Raw genomic sequence first — 14,523 nt, forward strand, 5'->3', positions numbered from 1 at the left:
GGGGAAAAAAGGACGGGTATACACTCGCACACACACACACACATCCATCCACACATATGCAAACACAAGCCTATATATATATGTGTGTGTGTGTGTGTGTGTGTGTGTGTGTGTGTGTGTGTGTGTGTGTCACATCTTTCTGTCAGACACAGAAAGTACCGTTTTTGATAGAGTGGCCATAAATATCAATCCTTCAGGGAGTTGAGACACGTCCGACAGGACAGGACAGGACAGGACAGGACACCCCCCCCTCCCCCGCCCGCCTCCCCCCCCCCCCCACACACACACAGACACACAGTGTGTCTGTGGGCTTGACTGCCACGATATCCTCAGTGCAGACGCACAACAGCTTCTGAACATTTTGTGGGAATACAGGAAATGCTGTGGGCAAATGAGGCAAATGGACAGGAACACAATTTTGTAGTATTTGACAAGTTGAGAATTTGGGTCGGACAGCAAGCATATTCTGTTAGCCAATGAGGTTAAGAAGAACACTTGCAAAAAGCAGGAAATTAACTTTCGCCATTTATTTCAATACCCCATTGTGGCTGACATTGGTACCTCCCTGAAATTCACTCTTGCTTATGCACCAGCTGACTGCTCAATACCCCAACTGTAGGTTTGTATTCCACCAGACTTTCATGTGCCTTATACAGTCATAGAGATGGACCCCGTATAAAAAAGAAATCATAGAGAAAATCTGTGAAGTTTCACATAAACTTTCCACAGAATAAAATGTGATTGGTCTACTATGTTTTACCTAATCCTGCAGACTTGTGGAATTCCCAGCTTCTGTTTTCCCATGTAGTTTTTACAAGAGAAAGTAAGGTAACTCTTTTCATTCACAGCGTTATAGCTGTATTTAAAATAACCACACTGATCCCCAGTACATTATTTCTACTGGGTGAAAAATAAAGGACTTGTGAATATTCACTTTCACGAAGAATACTGCACAACATTCGTAACAGATCTTTATTCCACAGATAAAAGGTTAGCAATATATTAATAACCTCACCTCCATGAGTTCTTGCATCTGAGGGTTTGATGTAATAAGTGCTCGCATGTTCTCAGGATCATTCATGAGCCTCTGTACAAGAGGATTATCAAGAATTTGTCGCATCATGTCAGGATTTCCAAGTAATTCACGTTGCATTCTCTGCTGCAGTTCCATGAAATTGGCTGAGCCCATTCCTAAGCTCTCTAGTCCTGCCAGGCCACCCAAGGTACCCAAACCAAAGGGTGTTGCACTAACATCAGCAGCTGTAATGTGAAAATTATGTTTTGTCAGTGAATCTATCATCCTAAGCTTTATACTGATATTATTTCAAATAAATTAAACAATACAGAACAATTCAAAAGTAAATTTAAAACATTAAAACTTTCTGGCAGCTCTGCCACTCAGGTCCATGTATTTTTCAAAATTACGAAAGGGTGCCTTAATACAAAGCAACACACTTGATAACACAAACCTCTACAAATAATTTTTTTCACACTACTTTCAAAATAAAAGTATGATGAACAAACACTGCCACTTGAATTATTACTTTTCTAACATAATTCTAATAACTGTATGAAATAGCTGGGAGTGTGGAATGATCTATTCACAAGATCCATGTAGGACGAAAAATATATTGGTTGGCTCATCTAGGAATGTACTCTCTCAGAATTTTAAAAGTAATCCAAATTGTATCACCAACATCTCCTTATAAGGTCAGCCACTGGAGTTGGCTGAACATCTCTGTAACACTTTTGTGCTTACTAAATGAACCTGTGGTGAAATGTGCTGCTCTTTTTGAACCTTCTATGTTTCCTATATCAATCCTATCCGATACGATGAGCAATAGTCCAGTACTGGTTGAACAAGTGTCTTGTACGGCACTTCCTACAAGGGTAGATAACACTTTCTGATGGTTTTTCCAATCAATGTAAGCCTCCATCTGCCATTCCTGTGATTATTTTTATGTGGTCATTTCAATTTAAATTGTCAGATATTTAATGAAGGTGGCTACTTTCAGTGATTATTCAGCTGCTGTGTAGTAATGAAACAGTGGAACTTTCACAGAATGTCTTTTCCAATACGTTAAAACAATCTTCAATTTTAACATTAATCTTTATTATATACGTCTGTGATTGAAGTGACACTGTTTTATGTTTGCTTTTTCTGTCTTTTTACATCATTGCCTAATTGCTACAATACATGCCTTTTTGATCATTATTTACTTCCTTATTATTAAAAAGAATGAGTGCTTGTGCAGAAAGAGGTAACAGAATATAAGTGTTTTAATTATCACTTGGGTTTACTTTGCTTCTATCCGATCATGCCTCCAAAAGCAACTATCAGAACCTGAGCTAAAATGTGGTTTCACTATTGTTCTAAATTTCTCTTTCATTTAGTTTCCATTACGATATCGCCATGCAAGAGAGCTAGTAACATGCCGAAATACATTGTTCCTTTATACACTAAATTGTGAAGTTACATTTATACTCTTGGATTTCCTTTCTACTGATGGTAAAATACTTCTGCGCAAAATAAGAGCAAAACTGGTGAACTACGAAAAGAAATATTTCATTTCTCAAAATACCAGTACTACCAAACTGGAAAGATGATGTCTTTGGTTTCAATGGCAATTCCAACATCGAGCTGAAAACTACAATTTGCAACAACTTACGTAAAGCTTCCATCGATGCCAGAATCCCTTATTTTGAAACTACACAATCCTATATCAATAAAGCTTTTGGAAAAGTACATGGACAAACCTGTGCCCACCAAGTCAAGTTTGCGAAAATGTTACAATGCACTAATGAAAATCATTAAAGCTGAAGTACAAAATAATAAGATCTGGATTTCAATCAATGAGTCAACTGATCATATGGGTCATTGTATTGCCAATGTTTTGCTTGACCGTTAGATTCTTCAGAAGGTGAATTAATAACAGGATTTCAGCTTACAGCAGTTTGTCTGGAAAAAGTTAACAATTCAAGTATTCCTTGACTATTCATCCATTCATTACAGTTCTTATGGCCAAAAGAAATTCAATACAACAACTTATTACTTTTTGTATCAGATGCTGCCCCAGAAATGAAAGCAGGTGAGCCAACTTCCAAAGTGCTCTTGCCAAACGTGCTTCATATGACGTGCATAGCACATGACTTTCACAGAGTGTCAGAACACACATGAAGATCTTTCTTGATGCCAACAAAATGATTTCTAGTATCAAGAAGATTTTCATGAAAGACACACCAAGAAGTCAGACATTTAGAGATACTGCCCCACAAATTGCCTTCTCAACCCTTCATAACAAGAAAAGGGGCGGAGGAATGGGGGGCGCATGATTTCAGCAGTGGTTTACTTCACTTCAGATTTCCCAATTATGATGATGGATGAGATTAGTGTTTAACGTCCCGTCGACAACGAGGTCATTAGAGACGGAGCGCAAGCTCGGGTGAGGGAAGGATGGGGAAGGAAATCGGCCGTGCCCTTTCAAAGGAACCATCCCGGCATTTGCCTGAAGCGGTTTAGGGAAATCACGGAAAACCTAAATCAGGATGGCCGGAGACGGGATTGAACCGTCGTCCTCCCGAATGCGAGTCCAGTGTGCTAACCACTGCGCCACCTCGCTCGGTCCCAATTATAAAAAGAGTGATTATTGCTATGGAGGATGAAACATCTTCAACTGTGGCAGCAAAAAAAATCTCGAAACTTCAGAAGTGAGAAATGACTTAACTTTCATTGGGGCTGAGTTTAGTTTTATGCCCCAAGTGAGCTGCCATCTTTGAGAAACGGGAACCTTTGACAATGTTTCTGAAAATTGTGGATGAAGCAGTGCAAAGTTGGAGAATGTGCAAGGAAAATGGCATTCGCTGGTTAGGGAAAAGTGTAAAATAATGTTTTCAAAAAAATCCTTATCTTATTAAACATTGAAACATTTCAGAAATTTGATAAAATCACAATTAAATTGTAGTAGAAATGGAGTCTACAATAGCTCAACATTTTACATTTGCTCCATTTACCTCCGTAGATTATCTGACAGATGACTTAAAATAAATCCAGAAAAAAATTTGGTTGTCATGTGCAACAAAAAAGTCAATAATGAATTGCAATGCCTGTGCCCAAAAGTACAATTAGCATAACGTTGCTTTAAAAATATTTTACAACACAACGTCAAGAAAAATATACTGATTGAGTTTTAATTATTTATGATGCCTATACTTCCAGTCTCTGGTAATAACAGAGAAATGGGCTTTTCTGTCTATTTATGCACAATATGTTACTTTTTTTCTGCTGAGAGTTAAATGCTAGTACCTGCATCAAGCATTGCCCCTCTGCATATCCTCTTCCATTTTATTCCCTTTCCACATACAACCTCATTATGAACTAACATCCTCATGGATTTTTTCTACATTATTCACTAGGCCACATACATGTTGTGAAAAGGAATTGTCCTATAACATTCTATAGGGATACATGCAAAGTTAGTTTTGTACATTTGAATATTGATTTCCGTTAAGAATGAGATGTTTGAACTCTGCAATCACAAAACTGGTCTGATTATTCTGTATGCTCTTGTTCAAACCCTGAAGAACGTATCGCCTTTAGCATCTCATGGAGCACAGCATCAACCCTGGTGCCACTATCTACTGCCTTCTGGGTCTCACACATCAACGGGGCAAGCTTGCTTTCCCTCAATCGGCATTTATAGAATCCATACTGATTTCTATACAGATCATAAAATGCGAACACAAAACGTTTACACAAAACGTTTCCCAAAATTCTCCGACAGGCTGACAACAGCAACACATGCCTATAGTTGCGTGCACTGTTTGATGATTCTTCTTGAAAGTGAGAATGAGCTGTGCATTTTTCCAACTGCAAAGTGGCATACAATTGGAAGACATAGACAGCACTGTTGAGCCACACAAAATAACTCAGTACAAAAACAACAACAATTATTATTATTATTAGGCCTATTATTATTATGAATCATCATCATCATCATCATGGTGATAAATTATCGTTACTATGTGTGGTTCAACAGTGCAGTGTTACGTCTTTCAATTGCATGTCACTTTATAACGACTTCGGTGTTCCTGACCTATCCAGGAATCTTAAAGGAAAACAGGACGAAAAGTTTAACGGGTATCTTCTGTGACCGATCTGGAGTAAGTTCATCACTGATTTAGATGAAGAAGATTACTACTACTACTACTACTACTACTACTACTATCTCCTCTGCATGCAATGGTCTATACCTGCATCAGAATAATACAGCAATTGGCGTAACAGAGCATGGGAGGCGGTGGTGATGTCAGTACCTTTTGGTCTAAAAAAAGAATATTGCTGCAGCAATAACAGATGGGCACATCCTTCCTGGGCACATTCATGTGCAGCCTATTTACATGCAATACTGAATTTGCTCACCAGGGTGGCAAGAGTATTTTCATATACGTGCAAATTTTTGCAGCTAATTGTTTACCACTACCACAGCAACAACCAGTCAGAGAATGAGCTTGATCACACCTTCTATTCTGCTCACAGTAACATCGCTCTGCTACCTCACATGATAACTGCTATGGTCAGTTGCTGATGACACATGCAGCTGGTAATGTAACATTGTTTTCATTCTCTCTCAACACCATGTTTACTTTTTCGCAGCAATGTCAAACTAGTTGCGAAAGTGTGCATATATATGAAAAGACTATTACCACCCTGCTAAGCAAATCCAACACTGCATGTAAATGAGATGTACATGAATGTATCTAGGACATGCCGAGCTGTTGCTGCTACAGCCATACTGTGTGTGCAGACCGAAGAGAAGTGACATCACCACCCCATCCAATGCTCTCGTACGATTTCGATTTAGACACAAGTGTTTAACAGAGCCTGCATTTCTACATCCTTGCACCCTACTAATAAAACATAAAGAGAAAATTCAACAAATAACTACATGCGAACATACCTGTCACAAAACTTGAGAATGGTAACTGTATGAATAGGTCAAACATTCAAATGTTTTACATTATACTACTGAACAATTCATTACAACAACCTTTGCAAACTCGCAAGCAAATTGACAAATTATAACTCAATCTAGATAGTGGGTTATTATGCCACCACATTCGAGATTTCAAATGAAGACCATATCAAACTCAATTCAGTATAAAGTGTAAGTCCTTCGGCACTTATGCAGTTTACAGTGTACATGCACTAATCACGAGGAAAGTACCTATTTTTGAAGGAAACATGTATTTCTGAAGATATAAACATATATATGCACGGAATAGCAAAAAAGTATTTATTTTCATATGGATGCAAAAAAATGAAAGATAAATTAACTGTCTGCTTTCACCAACTTATTCATGTTGCTATGCCAATAGGCAGACACTTTAATATATTTCATTGAGCATGTTCGAAAAATCTATCCTAATGCTGCAAATTAACTTGAGGTAGCTGTTTTTATCTGATCTGTGTCCCGAGCTTTAATGTATATCTGTACAAAATAAACAAATATGAGTTTTTGAGAAAATTTTGTTATTAATTCCATCTTTTTTGCAAAAAAAAAAGAAATTTTTTGAAATTCCGTGCATACATATGCAATACATCATTTTTGAAAAGAAAAAAAATTGAGACAGTTAATTGATCTTTTTTTTGCATCCATATGAAAATAAGTACTTTTTTGGTATTCCGTGCATATATATGCTTAAATCTTCAGAAATACACGTTTCCTTCAAAAATAGGTACTTTCCTCGTGATTAGCGCATGAACCCCCTAAGCTGCATAAGTGCCAGTCCTTCAGCCTGCAAGCATAAAAATATTGTGCCTGTCTAGATGACAATATAGCCATTCATGTGAGAATTTTTCACACAGTACTAGATAAACATAAAAACATTGGATCAGTTTCTACACAGTTTCACGTAAACAGTTTCTTAGCAGAGTAGCTGACTTAACTTGACAGTTCTCAAAACTAAAGGAATACCGAGTGTTATTTATAGTGTCAGAGTATTAGTCATTTTACAGTCAGTCATTAAAATTACCACCCTGCAAATGCAGCCAAATTACTCCATATTTCACTATCATCATTTCACTACAGTTACCTCTAATAGTTCTGCTAATCATACGCCAGAGCGTTATTAAACAGAATGTACATTTTTTGTGGCAGGAGAAGGATTTTTTTCTAATAATATTTATGATCCATCTTTTATTATGCCTAGCCCACATTATCTCTGCTTTTATATGGATAAAATACCAATGAATTCGCTGAAAACATTTGAAGAACAACGTGCAACACCTACCTTCAATGTGCAAGTTGTAACAGCAGGTGTGAACATATTCAATTTGACTGATTTATCATTAACATGTCGCACTAGTATTATCATGTGTAAGATGGTTTTTATGCAAAGCATAAACTGAACGAATTTCATCACTGACATCACTACAATTATATCATATAATTTAATCTGATCTTCTGACCACAACACCAAACATATAACGCTCTATACTGTCCAACTAGATGTCCTTCAAATATTTAGTTTTGCTTTATGATTCATGCTCATTTGTTAATAAAAAAAAATTTGAACTAGTCACCAACATGGCAAATAAATTAGCATTCTTGTCCGTTGACGAAAACTAACGTCGTTTAGTTCTTGTATAAGGCGATTATTTGTTTGGTTTCACCCCTACTGCTCACATCAACAAAACATGACCGCCACTGCTCATCCAACGTAGCTCAAAACCACATTCTCTTTTACCTGTTGTTCTCGGCGGTGTAGGTGTGGTTCCTGGTTGTTCACTTGCGTTGCGTGTAGTAGTTTTAATCACGAGGTGCACCGTTAACCCATCTTTGATGTTGTGTGTCTTAAGTGTTTCATGATCTTTCATTATCTTACCAGCGAATATTAAACAAAGCTGTTCAGGCTCGGCATTGAACTTCTTAGCTACGATCACCTTAAACTGAAACAGAATGACAACACGCAGATTACTATTAAAATATTACAAATAATTACACTAGCTTTGCCGAAAACTGGCTTCGTCATCAACTATTTACATGTGTAACCCATCAACACGGCAGTGCTGCGTAGTTGATGAATAAAAGGTGTACTCACGTCCTTTATTGATGCATCAGAGTCCACTTCCACTGTTTGTTTGTCTTTCGGTGTTTTAACAGTTAGATTAATTTTCTTCGGAGGCTCCTGACCTTCCGCCATCTTGGATTAGCGGGATGACTTACACAGCAAAGTGTATTTAATCTTTAAGTGCGTACATGGTCTAAGAATTCACGCAAATACATTGCCCTAAAAAGACATCTGCGGTAATGTAGAGTTTGTGATAAATAGTTGAAATATTCTACCATCAAAAGCGAAATCATTCAGCGTTGTGGAAGACAGAAAGAAATAAAAATCTGCTATTAAAGGATAAACTCAAATGCCAACGGGAAATCAGTACCGTGCGAAGTCTGCCTGTTCTTATTCACGGATCCAAAATAAATGTAAGAAGAAGTTCTACAATATTATTCCGTGACAAGTAGACGCAGCTATTACTGCCAAGATGCTCTTTATTACAGCATTTCGACGGGTTTTGTTCCAAAAGAAATAAAATACTTCTATATTACATCTGCTCTTTAAGTCGTTGGACGGTCAATGGACTAAGTATGCACACATTCTTGGTATCAATAAAAGTAGCTGAAATGAAATAAGCAAAAATGCTGCTAGAAAATAATACAGCCACCTGGAAACATTTAACGTACATAACGGCTTTGATTGATTTCAGCAGTAATTGTCTTACTCATGCTACAGCAAAAGTATTATGCATGCAATAGTTCTTTAAAAATAGCGATGCTGACCATATACACATCACATGTGTCTGACTAAGTTCATATTAATCGTTTCTAACCATCCATCAAGACTAGTTTTGTCAAAGTCACATGTTAATACAGTCATCTTTGTACTTCTAAACAGGTCTAGCCTATTATAAGTCCAAGATTCAAGTAGGTTTTCTGATTTGATTCAAGTTGGTTTTCAGATTTGATCTGGTTTATTTATTCACCCAGGGATCATAGAGGGGTCATGCTACGAATGCGAAACGTTACATATGTATTATTTGAAGTCTCCTGAGTGAGTGCGCCAAGTTCCCGTCACTTAAGAGAGATGGTGTAGCTGCAAGACAGTTTCAAAATCGTTTCTGTAGGTACGAAACCTGTTCAAAAAGTAAGGTGACTTTTCAAATTGAGCGGGCAACGTACATTCGATTATCGATCTCTTTTGTTATGTTGGTACACAATACACATGTCCCGAACACACGTTCACAGTTTCAAGTGTTAGCATACTACGTTTGTTTTTGATGGATTAAAAGGTTAGACATGTTTTAGTGTGCTCGGCAATTTTAGATTATTATAAAAGTTGAGCAAAGAACTTGCATCAAATTTTGGATGAAAAATGGAATCAAGTGCTGTAAGACATTTGAAATGTTGGCAGTGGACTGCTCTAAGTAAAAAGAATGTTTAAAAGTGGTACAAGCTCTTCCAAGATGGCCGAGAAAATGCCAGTGACGAACCTCGCTCTGGACGCCCTAGCACCTCAACAACAGATGATAACGTCGAAGCTGTGAAGAAAATTGTTTTAAAAATTCGTCGAATTACCGTAAGAGAAGTTGCTGAAGATGTTGGCATAGGGGTCGGCTCGTGTCATGGAATTTTTCGGATGTTTTGGACATGAAACGTGTGTCAGCGAAGTTTGTTCCAAAAACTTCTCACTTCTGATCAGAAGAACCATCGCATGATTATCGCTCAGGAGCTCTTAAATGACGTCAATGATGATCCTGATTTGTTCAAAAGGATCATAACTGCCGACGAAACATGAGTTTACGGTTAAGACTTCGAAATCAAAGCCCAATCGTCCCAATGGAAGCATTCTGGTGAGCCAAGACCGAAAAAAGCACGCCAAATTCGACCAAATGTCAGAGTTTTGATCGCTGTTATTTTCAATTACCATAGCGAAGTGCATCATGAATTTTTGCCTCATGGTCGTGCCGTCAATAAGGAGTATTACCTTGACGTTATGCGCCGTTTGCGAGAAGCAAAACGCAAAAAACGCCCGGAATTGTGGAAAAACAATTCATGGCGTTTGCACCTGCTCATTCATCATTGCTTGTCAGAGAGTTTTGGCGAAAAACTACATGACAATCATGCCTCAGTCACCATATCCACCGGATTTGGCCCCCTGTGACTTTTTCCTATTCCCAAAACTGAAAAGACCTATGACAGGATGAAGATTTTCAACGACTTAGGAAATAAAAACTGCATTGCTGGAGGTATTCAAGGCTGTACCAAAGAGTACTTATGAGAAGCGCTTTGAGGATTGGAAAAAGTGTTGACACACGTGTATTGTATCTGAGAGGGATAACTTTGAAGGGGACATCATGAATATTGATGAATAAATAAACATTTTCTCATAAACATATAAAGTCACCTTACTTTTGGAACACAACTTGTATGTTGCAAGCAACGTGCCATTATTGAATTCCTCACTGCAGAGAAAGAATCTGTGGGGAATATTCACAAACGCTTGTGCAAAGTCTATGAAGCAACTGCAGTCAACAGAAGTGCAGTTAGTCGCTGGGCAAGGAGGTTGAGGTCCATGGAGGTAAAAATAAGAGGAGTTGTCATGACGTCACAAACTTGCAGCCGAGCCATGTTAGCTAACCCAAAATATTCGCTTCTGTTAGTTTGATTCCGTGTAGTCATGAAGTGTTTTAATAAAAATGCCAGCTTGCGTCGCTTACTGGTATACTAATCGTTCTGATTGTAGTATAAAGTTTAAACAAATCAAATTTCATTCGTAAGTGGACTTATTTAAGCGCTATTTTCTTATATATACTTGAAATTCTGATGCACTGAAAGTTTTACACTACGGTTTTATTTCTGTAATTCGACTTTAGATTTCCTACAAATCCAACGCGAAGAGCTCTCTGGAGGTCAGCAATACACTTGGTTTTCAATGTTTGGTTATTCCCAAGTAACTGAAAAGTCCTGGCAAAAAATATCCTGGAAATGGGGACTAAGGTTTTAAAATTCCTTCGGAATATGTTTAGTGTATTCATCTCTTGGTCTCCCTCTACGATTTTTACCCTCCACGCTGCCCACTAATGCTAAATTTGTGATTCCTTGATGACTCACAACATGTCCTACCAACTGGTCCCTTCTTCTTGTCAAATTGTGCCACAAACTCCTCTTCTCCCCAATTCTATTCAATACCTCCTCATTAGTTACATGATCTACCCATCTAATCTTCAGCATTCTTCTGTAGTACCACATTTCGAAAGCTTCTATTCTCTTCTTGTCTAAACTATCTATCGTCCATGTTTCACTTCTGTACATGGCTACACTCCATACAAATACTTTCAGAAACGACTTCCTGATACTTAAATCTATACTCGATATTAACAAATTTCTCTTCTTCAGAAACACTTTCCTTGCCATTGCCAGTCTACATTTTATATCCTCTCTACGTCGACCATCATCAGTTATTTTGCTCCCCAAACAACAAAACTACTTTAAGTGTCTTATTTCCTAATCTAATTCCCTCAGCATCACCCGACTTAATTCGACTACATTCCATTATCCTCGTTTTGCTTTTGTTGATGTTCATATTATATCCTCCTTTCAGGACAGTGTCCATTCCGTTCAATTGCTCCTCCAAGTCCTTTGCTGTCTCTGACAGAATTACAATGTCATCGGCAAACCTCAAAGTTTTTATTTCCTTTACTGAGTGCTCAATATACAGATTGAATAACATTGGGGAGAGGCTACAACCCTGTCTCACTCCCACTGCTTCCCTTTCATGCCCCTCAACTCTTATAACTGCCATCTAGTTTCTGTATAAATTGTAAATAGCCTTTCGCTTGCTGTATTTTACCCCTGCCACCCTCAGAATTTGAAAGAGAGTATTCCAGTCAACATTATCAAAAGCTTTCTCTAAGTCTACAAATGCTAGAAATGTAGGTTTGCCTTTCCTTAATCTATTTTCTAAGATAAGTCGTAGGGTCAGTATTGCCTCATGTGTTCCAGCATTTCTACATATCCAAACTGATCTTCCCCGAGATCGGCTTCTACCAGTTTTTCCATTCATGTGTAAAGAATTCACGTTAGTATTTTGCAGCTGTGACTTACTAAACTGATAGTTCGGTAATTTTCACATCTGTCAACGCCAGCTTTCTTTGGGATTGGAATTATTATATTCTTCTTGAAGTCTGAGGGTATTTCGCCTGTTTCATACATCTTGCTCACCAGATGGTAGGACTGGCTCTCCCAAGGCCGTCAGTAGTTCCAATGGAATGTTGTCTACCCCCGGGGCTTTGTTTCTACTCAGGTCTTTCTGTGCTCTATCAAACTCTTCACACAGTATCGTATCTCCCATTTCATCTTCATCTACATCCTCTTCCATTTACATAATATTGTCTTCAAGTACATCGCCCTTGTGTAGACCCTGTATATACTCCTTCCACCTTTCTGCTTTCCCTTCTTTGCTTAGGACTGGTTTTCCATCTGAGCTCTTGATATTCATACAAGTGGTTCTCTTTTCTCCAAAGGTCTCTTTAATTTTCCTGTAGGCAGTATCTATCTTACCCCTAGTGAGATAAGCCTCTACATCCTTAAATTTGTCCTCTAGGCATCCCTGCTCACCCATTTTGCACTTCCTGTCGATCTCATTTTTGAGACGTTTATATTCCTTTTTGCCTGCTTCATTTACTGCATTTTTATATTTTCTCCTTTCATCAATTAAATTCAATATTTCTCCCGTTATTCAAGGATTTCTACTATCCCTCGTCTTTTTACCTACTTGATCCTCTGCTGCCTTCACTACTTCATCCCTCAAAGCTACCCATTCTTCTTCTACTGTATTTCTTTCCCCCATTCCTGTCAATTGTTCCCTTATGCTCTCCCTGAAACTCTGTACAACCTCTGGTCCTTTCAGTTTATCCAGGTCCCATCTCCTTAAGTTCCCACCTTTTTGCAGTTTCTTCAGTTTTAATCTACAGGTCTTAACCTATAGATTATGGTCAGAGTCCACATCTGCCCATGGAAATGTCTTACAATTTAAAACCTGGTTCCTAAATCTCTGTCTTACCATTATATAAACTATCTGATACCTTTTAGTATCTCCAGGGTTCTTCCATGTATACAACCTTCTATCACGATTCTTAAACCAAGTCGTAGCTATGATTAAGTTGTGATCTGTGCAAAATTCTACCAGGCAGCTTCCTCTTTCATTTCTTACCCCCAGTCCATATTCACCTACTATGTTTCCTTCTCTCCCTTTTCCTACTGTCGAATTCCAGTCACCCATGACTATTGAATTTTCGTCTCCCTTCACTACCTGAATAATTTCTTTTATCTCATCATACATTTCATCAACTTCTTCATTATCTGCAGAGCTAGTTGGCATATAAACTTGTACTACTGCAGTAGGCGTGGGCTTCGTGTCTATCGTGGCCACAATAATGTGTTCACTATGCTGTTTGTAGTAGCTTACCCGCACTCCTATTCTTTTATTCATTATTAAACCTACACCAGCATTAGCCCTATGTGATTTTGTATTTATAACCCTGTATTCACCTGACCAAAAGTCTTGTTCTTCCTGCCACCGAACTTGACTAATTCCCACTATATCTAACTTTAGCCTATCCATTTCCCTTTTTAAATTTTCTAACCTACCTGCCCGATTAAGGGATCTGAGATTCTACGCTCCGATATGTAGAACGCCAGTTTTCTTACTCTTGATAACGATGTTCTCTTACGTAGTCCCCACCCAGAGATCCGAATGGAGGACTATTTACCTCCGGAATATTTTACCAAAGAGAACGCCATCATCATTTAACCATACAGTAAACTACATGTATTTCATTAAATCTTCAGTAACCTGTTACAGTGGTTAAATTATAAGTACCTAAAGGGTTACACATTTGTGAAAGCAAATTTCCCGATCTATGTCCAGGCTATTTAGATCATTACATTAATCACTGTGTTGTCATGTTACCCTGTAAATTGCTGTTATTTGCCACACTGAATGTCACTTGGTAGGTACAATTTAAAAACAAAGCAGATGTGTAAACTACAGTGGGCCTGACAATCTTAAATTCCATTCTTTTCCTTTGTAATTTAACAAATCTTTTACTTTGTTGACATGACAGCTGGCTTGTTTACATCATCCCTGCATACATCTATGGGACATCAAAGGAAATAAGGCTAGTTTCTTGCAAACTTGAACATTTAAAATTTGCATTTGATTTGAAAATGCAATGAATACAAATCGGTGCCTCTAAACTATCAGTCATTGCTTTTGGAGTTCTGGCTTTATCAAATATCGACACAAAAACAATGAAAGTGAATAGAAATGGATTATAAAAGTACGCTTTCATAGCACATACTTCTCTTCTCCGTTATTGGAAGTGTATAAACAAAAAGGAATTACAGTAATGAGGGCAGAAGCGTCATATTTTCGTGGTGTATTACTGTATCAAATACACATTAA

General features: G+C 37.9%; 1 protein-coding gene across 1 annotated transcript in view; it reads right to left on the reverse strand.

Annotated features, from left to right (window-relative positions):
- The window catches only part of LOC124805360 (ubiquilin-1), a 103,920-nt gene extending 95,667 nt beyond the window's left edge, over nt 1–8,253 (reverse strand). The window contains exons 1-3 of the mRNA XM_047265902.1: nt 8,101–8,253; nt 7,747–7,948; nt 1,016–1,260 (exon numbers count right to left, since the gene is read on the reverse strand). Of these exons, the coding sequence (XP_047121858.1) occupies nt 1,016–1,260; nt 7,747–7,948; nt 8,101–8,202 (549 nt within the window). The 5' untranslated portion in view covers nt 8,203–8,253. The remainder of the gene's footprint in view (nt 1–1,015; nt 1,261–7,746; nt 7,949–8,100) is intronic.
- Between the last annotated feature and the right edge of the window lie 6,270 nt (nt 8,254–14,523).

Source organism: Schistocerca piceifrons, chromosome 7 (assembly GCF_021461385.2).
Source record: "Schistocerca piceifrons isolate TAMUIC-IGC-003096 chromosome 7, iqSchPice1.1, whole genome shotgun sequence".
Taxonomy (NCBI): Eukaryota; Metazoa; Arthropoda; class Insecta; order Orthoptera; family Acrididae; genus Schistocerca; species Schistocerca piceifrons.